This window comes from Pararge aegeria, chromosome 26 (assembly GCF_905163445.1).
Source record: "Pararge aegeria chromosome 26, ilParAegt1.1, whole genome shotgun sequence".
NCBI classification, from domain to species: domain Eukaryota; kingdom Metazoa; phylum Arthropoda; class Insecta; order Lepidoptera; family Nymphalidae; genus Pararge; species Pararge aegeria.
This window is the reverse complement of record NC_053205.1, coordinates 8619582-8634226: the sequence shown is the minus strand read 5'-3', so window position 1 is coordinate 8634226 and position 14645 is coordinate 8619582. Positions and strand designations below refer to the sequence as shown.

The 14645-nt window shown below is 35.4% G+C and overlaps 2 protein-coding genes across 2 annotated transcripts; both read right to left on the bottom strand.

The window, feature by feature from the left end:
• Positions 1-5859: 5859 nt before the first annotated feature.
• LOC120635208 (gastrula zinc finger protein XlCGF49.1-like) lies at positions 5860-11355 on the bottom strand. The gene is made up of 4 exons (XM_039906148.1): positions 11169-11355; positions 10192-10306; positions 9296-9486; positions 5860-6202 (listed from the first exon to the last, which is right to left on the bottom strand). The coding sequence occupies exons 2-4, from the start codon at positions 10296-10298 to the stop codon at positions 5913-5915; spliced, it is 588 nt and encodes a 195-aa protein (XP_039762082.1). The 5' UTR covers positions 10299-10306; positions 11169-11355; the 3' UTR covers positions 5860-5912.
• Positions 11356-12352: 997 nt separating this feature from the next.
• On the bottom strand, positions 12353-14552 carry LOC120635247 (gem-associated protein 6-like). The gene is made up of 2 exons (XM_039906208.1): positions 14257-14552; positions 12353-13002 (listed from the first exon to the last, which is right to left on the bottom strand). The coding sequence occupies exons 1-2, from the start codon at positions 14406-14408 to the stop codon at positions 12660-12662; spliced, it is 495 nt and encodes a 164-aa protein (XP_039762142.1). The 5' UTR covers positions 14409-14552; the 3' UTR covers positions 12353-12659.
• Between the last annotated feature and the right edge of the window lie 93 nt (positions 14553-14645).

Sequence of the window (14645 nt, the reverse complement as noted above, 5' to 3'; positions counted from 1 at the left end):
CATCACAAGGTTTTACCTACACAAGAAGTTCTTCGGAAAATTACACTTTCTCTCCAACCTACTCGTAATCTTGTAAACTTGACTTTGTGTCTTTAAGAGGCTGGATAGACATGAAATCAAGAATCCTGCACCCATTTTCTTGAATAAACATTATAAGTGTATTAATATTAAAATGCCATATTGGAAATGCGATTATGTGTTTTTGAAATGTGTTAAAAATAAAAACTGAATGAATTTAATGTTTTATTGCGTAGTGTAATTCTGTTTTGCGTAAATTGGTTTACGTATAAATTCAAAATTCATTTATTTCAAGTAGGCCTAATACAAGCACTTTTGAAACGTCAAGTCTGTCCGTGTGTAGTGACTCTACCACCGGTTCGGAAGGCAGATTCTACCGAGAAGAAGCCGGCAAGAAACTCAGCAGTTGCTCTTTTCCAACATCAAAAATTTACATTTTATATTTTAACATTCATTTTTCTATCTTGTGAGAGATGAAAGCGGAGCCGGATGCTTCCAAGCAACCTTGTCATTAAGAAACTCATCAATAGTATAATAACCTCGCTGTAATAAATGTGTTTTAACACATTCTTTATATTTATAATTTTTTGTAGCTGTGCCAATTCCTAATTCTTGGCTGGACTTGGCTCGATTTTCTACATTTGTAAGTTAAATTATGTTACGCGTTCACATAGAACGTCCGTTTTACAGGTCCGTTCAAACGTATATGTTACTAGCGTATGTAGTTATATGAGCCAGTTCACACACATGACAGAATTCCGGATTAAGTAACAGAAATACTGATCCGTTTTATTGGATCGAAACCGCGCGAAGCTTGCTGTGGCACCGGGGTGTGGTGTATGCGCCATTTACGTCCATCCTCGTAGAAAGTAGAGTATACACTAAAGAACGAAAGTCCAGTACCGTCGGATCAGTTAAAATGGATCCTAAAAGTCAGATGTTCTAAGTGCCAAGTAAAATATATTACTATGTAAGTATAGATCATAAACGTCGTATTCCTTTTTATATAGAAGCAAGGAAAGTACCAGTAGTTTCTATATTATACTTGGCACCGACTTAAAAATCCGGGTTCTTTTTTGTCCAAAAAATCTGCAATCATGTTTAAGTTATAAAAGCCGAATGCCAACTGATCATAAGTATATAATACACAAAATATTGCTTTTTCCGAAACCGAGCTTAATGCTTGAGGAGTTCTCCCGGCACTTTACCATCAGCTCCTTTATTAAATTCAAATTCAAAACTTCTTTATTTATGTAGGCCTATCACAGGCACTTATGAAGCGTTCATACATACTTATATGTTTACATAATTGTAAGGGGGTGGTGATAACTTCGTTCGCCAACTTTGACGGCCGACTGGCGCAGTGGGCAGCGACCCTGCTTTCTGAGTCAAAGGCCGTGGGTTCGATTCCCACTGGAAAATGTTTGTGTGATGAGCAATAAGTGTTTTTCATTGTCTGGGTGTTTATATGTATTTTCTAAGTATTTATGTAGGTATATATAATTCATAAAAATATTCATCAGTCATCTTAGTACCCATAACACAAGCTACGCTTACTTTGGGGCTGGGTGGCGATGTGTGTATTGTCGTAGTATATATATTTAAAAAAAAAACCTAAAGCTGCGAGGGTTCTAAACGCGCCCTGGTCTAAGAAGAGCCCACAACAAACTTGGCCGGTTACATTTTTTTTTTGAATATCTTGCTTACCTACTATATACAATAATCGAAACGCAACCTGTGTAATGCTTATTACTATTAGAAAATAACGGTAGAAGAAGATAATAACGACGCTTGCAATAGACGTTTATTCCACTTCCAAATTTGAAACACAAAATGATCGCCTTACATTCGAGCTCCGCCTTTTAATATCGTTGAATGAGTAAGATTATTGGCAGCTGTCAATAATCTTACTATTTCATTACAAATCATCAAAGTTTGTTGTTATTGTGTAAATAATATTGACTAATCATATTATTAAGTTTATCAATTAAATATAACTTTCACAGAGCCATTAAAATATATCTATCATATTTAAAAATAGAACACGTATTTGGAACAATATCCTGTATTGAAATTCAAGTAAATACAATATTGTTATAATTTAGGGAATAATTAAGCTATTTATTTTAACTAATTTACACAGTTTCTTATATTACTGTGTAGTGCCGGTGGCCAACCGTGGTCTTCATCATCAGTTTTACTTCACTTGTGATGGTGGTTTTCAATATCAAAAGCTCAAGTTACTTTAAAAACACTCAAACCGCTATAGGTGTAGCAGCCACATTTCCCGGCGTCACAGTGTCGTCCAAATCCGTCATTCTGAGAGACCGTCCTGGAGGGACGACATGCTATGCCCGCAAGAGCTGCCCGAAGCTTGTCCGCAAGTTGATCCGCCAGAGTAGTCTAGCACCAGTGGCTGCCAGGCGAATTTTTATACCCTCACCAATGCTGAACTCCTGCAAGACTTTACTTTTGAAGAATTGACTTTTTGCTCTGCCCTCCACGTAGATTACCTCGAACCAGAAGCTGCAAGCTTCTGGTTCGAGAGTGATGGCTACCGCGGAAGTCTTGGGAGGATAAAACGAAGGACGTGACTTAGGTTTGTTTGCCGTCACAGGAGCGGCCCTCGCAGGGTTGCATCAACTTAGTCTTTTTCCCCTTCATTATCCTTTTAACGACTGAGAACCAGTATTGAGAAGTGTCCCTCACAATGGGGCGGCCAGGGTCTGAAACAACTTCAGGTTATCTAGGTGAAGCCGAGGATCCTGCGGCTCTGACTGTTTCCGACGTATGTTGGAATGTTACGACGTATGTTTGGTTATGTTGTGCTCTCTTCGGAGCACCGGTCGTTCGGGCAGCTGATGACCCTTCTGTTGTCCGATGCCAAAGCCTGGCGAAGGACCATCTCAGGCAAAAGCCTTTCCTCCTGCAAATCTAGCATCCAGCATAAGCCCCACTGACGCAACGATTAATGCTTTAAGCTCCTCGATCACATAGCTGTTGAGACCACCTAGCCTCCCGCGAGTGTCGTACGAGGCGACTATAGGAATACAACTGAGAGCGGACAGCAGTGTACTCTGTGCTACTAGCATCTACTGCGATCCAACACTGCCCAGCGTTCTGATCAGGGCAAAACATCATGTTGGGAGAGGCCTTTAGTTATAATAATAATAATATAAATCCATAGCTACAACATTAACAATTATCTTATTTACTATATTCTAAACTAAAATCGGTCAAACCTATAAATAATAAAAAATTAGGCATCTCCCAAGTTAAGTACCCCCTTGAGCACTTGGTGTGTGAGTGTGTACCAAACCAGTGCTCCATAAAGGGATTTTCTTATTATTTTTTTTCCATTAAGTTAAAGTCACACACCGTTGCCACGGTCTCAGCCGTCTGCGGAGCGTGGTTGCCTTTGTGCTTAAAAAAGATGTATCGCCTAAACGCTATTCCTTTTGGCCACATATTTTCATCCATAAACACTGATAACTTACTATTAGGGATATCAAATTTATAAGCTTCATATCGTTTTGCCTTTTTCATTCTTATCTCAGATAATTGAACACTTACATTAGTCTTTTCAAAGGTATATTTCGAAATATCCTCTGTTGAGGGCTGAGGCGCCTTTGTCTACATTGTATATGTAACAAGGTATTTTCATATATGCTGCCTTAAAAATTCCTTTTGAGTCCGTTATTCCCTTGCCCTTATTTCCTATGAACCTATTTTTAATTTTGTTTTTATAAGTCACCTTAATCCATTCGTTTTCATTTATAGACTTTTTTTCGTTATACTGTTGATTGATGGAAATAAAATAAAACTATTGATATTTTCCTTTTTTTTAATCGACCCATATTTCATTGACTTACTGCAATAGACAAAAAAAAACATAATAAAAACGTTAACAGTAATTCGCCTTAAATTAAAAGGTGCCCAAAAGGTTGCAGACAAATAAATGTTTTTGTTTTTACACGCTTCACCTACATGTTTGTTTGTAACAGACCAGATCATACAGACAGATCTGATTTCGTTCAAACTTTGTAGTTATATCGAGGACCGATGACAATGCACTAATTTAATAAGATAACCTATTCCATTTTTCAATTTGCAAAATAAGATTTTTTATCATTTATATAATTTTCATCTATAGTCGAAATTAATTAATTTCCAACCATTATCTTTAGCCGATTTCTCTACAATTAACAAATTTGATATTGAATGGGTTATTAATTTTGCTCCAATTAAAATAATAGTTAGAGAAAACCTAAAAATCACGCTTTTATAAATGAACTAAAACTAAAAGGTAGAGATTTGATAAGTTTGGTTTTTTACAACACGCGTGTTTCTTAGTTTTCTTGAACGATTAATTTATAACTTGTCTTATTTTGTAAACTATATTATTTTAGTTAGTTTTAAAGTATCTTGTTGGTCTTTTGGTGAACATGTTCGGCTGCAGATCACAAGATGCTGGGTTCCATACCCGGGTCGGGCCAATGAATGTACTATTAGGTTTTTCTATAAAGTCATTTTTAGTCATTATCACCATCACATATCAACCTATTACCGGCCCACTACAGGGCACGGGTCTCCCCCCACAATGACAAGGGGTTAAGGCGGTAATCCACCACGCTAACCCGTTGCGGATTGGTGGACTCCACACACCTTTGAGAAAATTATGTAGACATCTCAGGCATGCAGGTTCCTTACGATGCTTTCCTTCACCGTTGAAGCAAGTGATATTTTATTAAGCATGAATAATATTGTATTTATTTAATGATGTATTTATTTCATGTAATATTGTATTTATTTAATGTGTGATTATTTAATGATTCATGAAAAACGTATTTTTATTTATTTGCGAAGTGAGATTGGTATTTATTTTCAAAAAATAAAACTGTCCATACACCTGATCCGCCATGACAGGTGAAGCGCCGAATGCAAAATTATGACGTCACGTCTACGTAAACATAATTTTGTACCGCTTGAACTTCGAATATCTCTGCGTAATATTTTGTGATTTTGTTATCAATACCAAAATTAGTAATCTTCAGCTATGGAACAAGGACTAATTTGCCTATGACGTCACGAGGGCGGCCATGACACCCGGCGAGCGTTTTCGCGGGAAATAACATGAAATTTATATCAACAAAAACTTTAATTTATGCAAAAATAATGTACTTTCTGGACATAGTAGAAGTACTTTCGAACAACGAAGGGCAGTTTTTAAAAATACAAAAAAATTCAAAATTCATTTAATTCAATTAGGCCTACTTTATAAGCACTATCAAAACGTCAAGTTACTCATCATATCCATTTTTATTCTTACTACTATAAAATAATAACGTAAAAAATATCAAAAACTTTTTCTTTGTAACATTGTTATAAAAAAAGAGCAACTGCTGAGTTTCTTGCCGGCTGACTCTGCTTTCCGAACCAGTGGCAAAGCCTGCAAACTAACAGACAAGAAATTTCAAAAATGCTTTAAAACTAGGTCTGACAATGAGTATGAATTGCTCTCAGAGTCTAAGTTCATAGTAAAATATTTGTATTGTGTATGTGAAAAATTACCAGCTTAATTTTTTTGTGGGCTCTTCTTAGATCAGGTCGCGTTTGGGACCCTCGTAGCTTTAGTTTTAGATTATCGCCATCACTACTCACTGCTATGTACACATTTTGTTTTCAACACATCAAAAGTGCCACCTATGTGTCATCTTTGTGACTGAGACTAGGAATGCTTCATAACTGTCTGTGTTAGGCCTACATTAATTAGGAATTTTATGAATTTGAATTTTGGATTACACATCAACTTGCCATACCGTATAGTAAAAAAACATTTCAACACTTGTGAACATTTATTTTAACACTAACACTGTAAAGTCACCGTCACTCAACTAAATGTGTCCCAGAATCTCTTTCTTTTTTCTCTCCTTCTCGTGCTTCTTGGAGTGGAGCATCATCTTGCTCCTCGTAAGGAATCTCTTGAGGCAGACCTCGCACTGATGCGGCTTGTCGCCTAGGTGCATTTTGAAGTGCATCACCAAATTGTTCTTTTGGGTGAAACTCTTCGAGCAGATCTCGCATTGGTAAGGCTTCTCTCCGGTGTGGATTTTCTCATGGCGGTCCAGGTCCGCCTTCCTGTAGAACGAGGCGCCGCATTCGTTGCAGTTGAAGTTTTTTATACCTGCAATGATAATAGCATTATTAATTTTGTTCATGTGTCTAATGTCTGTGGTCAGACCAAATAGGAAAAATATAGAATCTGTGGTGTAATGTCAATCTTAGTGTGAATCTATGTGTTGTGATAATTTAAATGCCCTCCCGAGTCTTCTGTGTTTACCGGAGAGGCCATTGCTCTTTTGGAAGCAATCCTGTTTGCACTGTCCCATAACGTACAACAGACGGTTATTCTGACTGACTCTTTAAGCTGTTTAATGTCTATTAAAGAAAACCCCTTTCGCAGCAAATCACGATTTCCCATTATCTTAAAAATCCGGAAGGCTCTGCTCTCTTGCAATCAAAAAGGACTATTCATCTTACTGGTTTGGATTCCAAGCCACTCAGGTATTCCAGGAAACGAGACTGCTGACTCATGTGCCAAAACAGCTGTTGAGTCAGGTTCTCTAGATCATTTTAAAAATTCATCGCAGGACTTATGTACTCTTGCCAAAACATATATGGAAACAGCCTGGAAAATTTTTTGGAATGATTCCAAATTGGTTAAGGGTAAGTTTTACGCTACCATCCAACAAAACATACCAAGACAACCCTGGTTTTGTCACTCTCGGAGTACAAATCGCTGGACTTCATCCACAATTTCCCGATTGCGTCTTGGTCATGCTAGCACACCTGTACATCTGGCCAAACTCCGGATAAGGGTCAACTCCATCTGTGAGTGTGGCTTGGATGAGGGCACTATAACTCATATTATTTTTAACTGTCCCAAACTTACCTATCCCCTCTATGACGTTCTTCCTCCCAAAGTCCCCCGTCCTTTGAGTGTTAAATGTTTTTTAATGTTTGTTTTCAGTCCTTATTGTAGATTTTTATGTAAATATATAGTAAGTAATAAAATTAAAGTATAATGTACAAAAAATATCCGTGTTAGATATATATGCATGTGTTGTCTGTGCTGCCTTAGGTTAAAGAGCTAACTAGCTAATAACAACTATTTCTTGGTACAAATTCAAAATTAACTTTTCATTAGTTTCACCGATCAATCTCCTTCGTGCCTTCTTCATCTACAAGACACTGGCGAAGTACCTTGTGCCCAGTTGGCACAGACAAAAGCCATAAACAAGAATTGAATTGAAAATGTGTTGTGATCGGCTGTCAAACGTCAATTCATCATGTCAAAAATCAAAAATTGCACTGTAATAACGAACTTTGTACTTTGTAAAACTTATTAAATTCTAAAGAACTAAATAATAAATAGCATTATTAATTTAGTTCATGTGTCTAATGTCTGTGGTCAGACCAAATAGGAAGTGATTTAAAAATATAGAATCTATGGTGTAATGTCAATCTTAGTGTGAATCTATGTGTTGTGATCGGCTGTCAAACGTCAATTCATCATGTCAACTTTGTACTTTGTAAAACTTATTAAATTCTAAAGAACTAAATATAATTTTTTATAATTTTTTTGGAACCGACAGGATATGAACCTGACTTTTAATATGTATTTTAAATTTATTAAATTGATAATTCCTCCAAGTGTAGGTAAAAACACTAATAAAAATAATCCTTATCCTTACTAATATTATAAATGTGAACGTAAAATTCAAAATTCAAAATTCATTTACATATTTCAAGTAGGCCTAATATAAGCACTTTTGAAACGTCAAGTCTGTCTGTTTGTAGTGATTCTACCACCGGTTCGTAAGTTTGTTTGTTACGCTTTCACGCAAAAACTACTGAACCGATCTTCATGAAACTTTTTATACATATTCTTGGAGGTATTAGAAATAATATAGTATACTTTTTATTGGAAAAAAAAAAATACGTAAGAAAAATATTTTTTGTGAAAAAATCGCAAAATCTCATATTGTATGACTATAGGTGTAGACTATGTAGCAGTACGCTGCCTCCCAAAATTACGCGGGCGAGCCGCAGGGCACATCTAGTAAAATTATAAAGAAAGCATGTGTCATCTTGTTTCAAAAGTGTTTCATTATAACCTTTAAAAAGGTAGATCGAATCAGTCCAAGTGTAGGTAAAAACACTAATAAAAAAATAAAAAAATCAATGTGTCATCTCTTGTTTCAAACGTGTCTCATTGTAATATGGACCTTTGAAATAGTAGATCGAAACTGCAACGTTTCCTACTAGATGACGCTACAGTCGCTATAATACTGATGTAAAAGGCATATACTAATTTCGGCATCGACGGTAAAAGAGCCGTAGCTTAATTGTTAAAGCGCTCAGGCCGCGAATGCCAGAGTCGCAGGTTCAAATTCTGTCATTTCCGAAAGTTTTTATATGTATTTCCTCCAAGTGTAGGTAAAAACATTAATAATAATAAAAACTTTTAGGTGGTGGCGAGTTCTAATCTTAGCACACACCTCTAACTTTTCAAAGTTATGTGCGTTTTTAGCAATTAAAATGTCACTTGCTTCAACGGTGAAGGAAAACATCGTTCTCCATAATGTTCTCAAAAGTGTTAAGTCCACCAATCCGCACTGGGTCAGAGTGGTGGACTACGGCCTTAACCCCTTCTCATTGTGGGGGGAGACCGCTGCCCTTTAGTGGGCCGGTAATGAGTCGTTAAGACGAGATGGAATTATTTTTTGGTATAATAAATAGTTTTTATTAATATAGTTTGTAATTCGTTCGTTAGTTCGTTAGATTGTGGGCAGCGACCCTGCTTTCTGAGTCCAAGGCCGTGGGTTCGATTCCCACAACTGGACAATATTTGTGTGATGAACATGAATGTTTTTCAGTGTCTGGGTGTTTATCTATATATTATAAGTATTTATGTATATTATTCATAAAAATTATTCATCAGTTATCTTAGTACCCATAACACAAGCTACGCTTACTTTGGGGCTAGATGGCGATGTGTGTATTGTCGTTGTATATTTATTTATTTATTTATTAATTTTCATTTCTTTTTTTAAATGATAAATTATATACATAAAAACAGCACTATTAAAAATTTATATATATTCTAGCATATACATATCTATCATAGCACTAAGTTCTGTTGCTGTTTTCCTAGTGTTTTGCCTATTGTGTTGTGTTGCAATAAAGTTTTTCTATTCTATTTTATTCTACGTACCCTTATGCGATAAACTATGTATACTCAAATGTCCCAGCTGTGTGTAGGTCTTGCCGCACGTTGTACACATGTACGGACGCTCTCCGGTGTGCGTGCGTTTATGTTTTTTTAATTCGTAGCCCGTTTGGAAGGTTTTCCCGCACTCCTCGCAGGCCTGCGGAGATTTCGGTGTGACACGTTTGCGACGCTTTCTGTAGTAATAACAACGTTCACTCTATTATGAAAATTAAGCTTAATTTGCTATACTCCGCGAACAGCAGGAGAATCTGTATGGTGTAATTTATAATTCCTTCAATCCGTATACTCCACACCAAACAGATCATGAGCAATGTACCCTAACTATCTGCTTGCTTAACTTATAAAATAAAGCAAAATCTAGCCCGGCGAAGCGGGCTGAGTACGCTAGTTAATAATAAATAATTAAGCGATTTAGTGTTCCGGTGCGATGTCGCGTAGAAAAAGATTAGGGTAATGACAACTATAAAACAGGCTAGCCAGGGTGAGATTGCAGTGAAGGGCTAACTTGTAGCGGAATAAAAAAAATACTTTTCCTGTGGGAAAAACGTAGAGAAGCAGTGATATCCCAGTGGGAAGGACTTTGACTTTTCCGGGGGACAAGTTCGAATCCCAGCACACACTTCTAACTTCTCTATGTTATGTGCGCTTCACTTGCGGTGAAGGAAAACATCGTAAGGAAATAACATTAATATCAGTTATACCTATTGTGCAGATGTAATGTAAATTGTACCTATGTTTTTTTGAACAATAAACAAATATTTTTTTTTTAGCCCCGTTTATTACACATATATTATTTGGATATTATTTCCACCTGTGCGCCAATGCTCGGAGAGTTGTTAAAGCTGTGGGGGAATATATGAATAATATATGTAACTCACTTTTTTGGCTCCTCCAAGCCAGGTTCCTCATCTGAAATCTCGATCACCTCACACTTTATAACTATCTCCTCTACAGGCTGTGATGCGAGGGCAACGGCAGGTTCCATAGCTCTTACTAAAAAAAAAGACACGGTCACTCAAGCAACTGTATACAAGAAACAATGATAAGATCAATTAGATTTTTTTTTACCACAACAATACACACATCTAGCCCCAAAGTAAGTGTAGCTTGTGTTATGGGCACTAAGATGACTGATGATTTTGTATTTCACGATGTTCTACAGGGGTAAATAAGCTTGTGTTAATGTAAAAATATCTTTTGTTTGTTTATATATTATATTCTATGTTATTGTCCTTTTTTATGATTATTTTGTTATTGTTTAGTCGCGAGGATTCAGTGACTACGAAGATAATGGGGCTGGCTGAAAAGGCAGTGCTGCGCGCTTAAGTATGCAGTTATACTGAGCCAGCTCCTTTGTCACACATTTTTTTTTATTAACAATTTATGATACAAATGTAACATTATACACAAATGTGTGACAATAAAGACGATTTTTCTTTCTTTCTTTTTACCTTTCTGATGAATAATATATTTATAATATAAAGATCAACACCCAGACACTGAAAAACATTCATGTTCATCACACAAACATTTTTCTAAAAATAATTTTAAAAAATTTAAAAAAAAAACTGTAGATAAGAAGTTAACCCTAAAAAGTTAATTTTATGTATTTTCGAGGTTTAGTAACCTTGTAGCCTCGGTACAAATGTGTTTTGTAGTTTCATAGTACTTTGAACTTAGATAGGCCCATCTGATATTAGTGTTAAATGAATCCTTATCACTAGAAGACTATAGAAGAGAATATTAGGCATACAATTTCCGACGAATATATATTGGAATACGTTCGGCATAATAACAGTCATTGAACATAAGAAAAAACACGATTACCAATTCATAATTAATCGCCTGCACTCACCAAACTTGTTTGACAACTTTAAAACTCGATAATTATAAAAAAATCGTCACATATCCTCCATATTTAGCTGGAATAAAGTAATTGAACAGTTGGGAATTCTGTTTAACATATATTTTAATGTAAACAAATGTTTAAATTGTTAGAAATAAGTTAATAACTACTGTGCATTGTTTACATCCTTGCGGAAGAAAAATTCGATTCTTTTATGTGTCAAAGTCAAAAGTGACACTAGTTTTTTTCATTACGCGTCACGGTTTTGGGTACTAGGCATTTAAATCCTATTTCTGAAATAGTTTGAAGTTTATTACGATGATTGTAATGAGGATATAAGCATTACACTACGTACACTGCTTGAAGTTTACTTTTTCAGTTAATAGGTGGATTGCATATTTTTTATCTTTTTAATCCTCATATTTGGTAAATTATAAGCCATGATCAATTTAAGGCTGAGATTCTAAGTAGTATCATTTATACCTTATACATATGGAGGGTAGAGGTAAGGAGAGTCATCTGTGTATATGAAAAAGTGTCGTCAAAATGTATTAAATTAGGATGGCGCCACATTTGCATCAGGGTAACTCTTAAAAGAAGCGCCAAATATAAATATTGTTAGAGTAGGCTTGAAAAATAAACAAGGAAGTATGGAGATACAAGGAAGTAAGGTTATATTTACAATATTTTGTACAACGTAAGTTGTTGAAATTCTCAATAATTAACTACTTTAGTCGATAATGACATTAAATTTTTTAACTCGGCATACTTCAATTCATCTACGATTGCTACATTCATACCATACCCTGTGCATCCACCAGCGCCATTGTGGAGGATTTTTGAACTGTTATTTAGCGCAACAACTGGACACTTTTTCAACTTTTCTCCCATATAAGATGACTCTCCTTACCTCTACCCTCAATCTTATACATAAACGAGTAGAAGTAAATTTAAAAGTATTGGATAGAAGCAGGCGTTACTTTGCGGAATTCCATGATATATTATGAAAATTAAGCTCAATTAGCAGGAAAATCTCTATGGTGTCATTTAAAATTTCGTCAATCTTAAATACTCCACACCAAACAGTTCTTCGGCAATGTACCCGCTACTCACGTTTTGTTCCGAAACCGGAACATCCTCAGATGTTGAAGAAAATATTAAATCATTCTTAAAACTAGTGTGTTTAAAAGGCATTTTAAAAGTACTATATTCTTTATTTACATCATATTTTCAGATCACCGAATGAAATAATAACTTTATTAATATTAATATGCTATGTGTGAGCATCATAAAAATTAATGAGGCCTACTACCATGACTTAAAGCTGTATTTTTATAGTAATGTTAATGTTTTGTTACAGGATTATAATCCTTATTTATAGGACGACAAGGCATAAAAAAAACTTATCTTAAGATATCACTGTTTAAAGCAATGATAATACAAACACAGCCACTTCTTTCAGACCTGTGAATTCAGGACAACTTTTGATTTACAACATTATTAATCCTCTACAAAATTGTCAGGCATTTTTTCCACAATATCCCTTACATGCTTAGTTACAATTAAATTTGTAGAGTATATACTAGTGATGTCATACGGCGGGAGAATTATAACACTACCTAACACTATTTCGTCATCTTTTTCTGTAACTGACAGTTGATTTTTCTTAAACCATGACATTAATTTCCTTCTTCTTTCTACCAAATCAGTAGTAGATTTATGTATAGCCTTCTCTTCAGGTTTAATAATTGGTTTTGAATCTACAACCGAAAGATTGAGTATAGAGTGACCTGGTATTAAGATTGTTTGATAATTATCTCCTCTGGGCTCCAAGAGAATTATGCTGTAATATAAGAAATCTTGATTAAGTTTTATGTCAAAGAATAGTTGTCGGAATACATTTACACAACCTCCCCCTTAGCATAGTAAATTTATATATTTACGTTGCCTTTAGTGGACAGCCAGCAGTGAGCATTGAAGGCTGTTGATGATAGATAGATTTTTATACTACTTTATTGCACACAATTAAGGGATAAAGATAATATATATTATTGAAAACATAGATAATATATATATAGATAATATAGATTATTGAAAACATAAATACAAGAAAAATAAAAATGTGCAAAGGCGGTCTTATCGCTTTAAGCGATCTCCTCCAGACAACCCTTAATGAAAGAAGGAAATGATTATGGAAACGGAATAGTGCAATTTTTTTAAAATATGTCAACATAAACTACATCAACTTTATATAACAATAATACATAAATAGTTTATACAAATACATACAGAGCAAATATATAAGTTTATGACTCAGTAGATAAATAATATTTTTTTAAATGACTTTTGAAGATGCTTACTGATTTAGACTGACCTATTAGTTAGTTATGATGCAATCTAAGTTGATAGCGTGCTAACCTTTCAGAGATTGGACATTGTAAAAAACTGTACAACATACACAACTACTGGGACATCATTAGTGGCACCAATTTCACTCTTATGCCTAGCGTTGATGGACACAGTGTTGATAGCTCAGTGGTGAGGACTTTGGCTTCACTTTTGGGGGCTGAGTTTGAATCCCAGCATGCACCTCTAACATTTCTAAATAATGTGAGCTTAAAGCAATGGAAATATCACTTGCTTCAACAGTGAAGGAAAACATCGTGAAGTAACCTGCATGCCTGAGAGATCTCCATAATGTTCTCAAAGGTGTGTGGAGTCTACCAATCTGCACTGGGCCAGTATGGTGGACTACAGCCTAAACCCTTCTCATTGCAGGAGATCCGTGCCCTGTAGTGGGCCGGTAATGGGTTGATATGATGACAGCACAGAACATAACTGCCAAGAAATTTGCCCCAACCTGGAAAACTTGTGATTAAGTGTTAAAGCCAAGAAAACTGGTTTATCCTACCCTCATTGGAGTTGGAGAGGTGCAAGCTCACTGTCTCTTAAAAGAGATAAGGACTGGATACTATGGAAGATTCATAAGCTTAGAATGACAATGATTTTTTTCATAGGTTCTTTTAGGGTAACTCAGGGTCCCTAGTCTACTCTGGTTCAGTAAGAAAACTAGTTTGAACAAGTCGAGGGTGTTTACCTGTATCCTTCTGGATCAATAGCATGTATATAACCGTTTATCGAACGTTTTTGAATCAGTTCTATGTGCACAAATTGATTCATAAGTAAATGTAACGATTTTGGATTATTTTTTATGGAATCATAACTGGTAACCGATTCCATGTCCTCCATAGCTGTGTTAGCCTAGCGTATAGTTCTAGACTTCTTTAACCCGTTAGTTATTGTGATCTGTGACTTTAACAACTTAGGTTAAGTTACGAAGATTGAAAAGTTTTTTTCCGCCAAGCCAAACCGAATACATTATACAAGCAATCACCACAGAGCAATAGCCAATAAAACAAATAAAACCACAGATATTTCATTATTATACCAATGTACTCTATATGTATTTTATTATGGAGGGTAGAG

What these genes read in the sequence shown, in the direction of transcription:
- LOC120635208 (XM_039906148.1), bottom strand. Translation starts at nt 10,298, where the DNA reads ATGGAACCTGCCGTTGCCCTCGCATCACAGCCTGTAGAGGAGATAGTT. An exon ending in GGCTTGGAGGAGCCAAAAAA is followed by an intron (nt 9,487 to 10,191) that starts GTGAGTTACATA and finishes TTATTACTACAG; the next exon opens with AAAGCGTCGCAAACGTGTCA. An exon ending in ACATAGTTTATCGCATAAGG is followed by an intron (nt 6,203 to 9,295) that starts GTACGTAGAATA and finishes TTATCATTGCAG; the next exon opens with GTATAAAAAACTTCAACTGC.
- LOC120635247 (XM_039906208.1), bottom strand. Translation starts at nt 14,408, where the DNA reads ATGGAGGACATGGAATCGGTTACCAGTTATGATTCCATAAAAAATAAT. An exon ending in ATTGATCCAGAAGGATACAG is followed by an intron (nt 13,003 to 14,256) that starts GTAAACACCCTC and finishes CTTATATTACAG; the next exon opens with CATAATTCTCTTGGAGCCCA.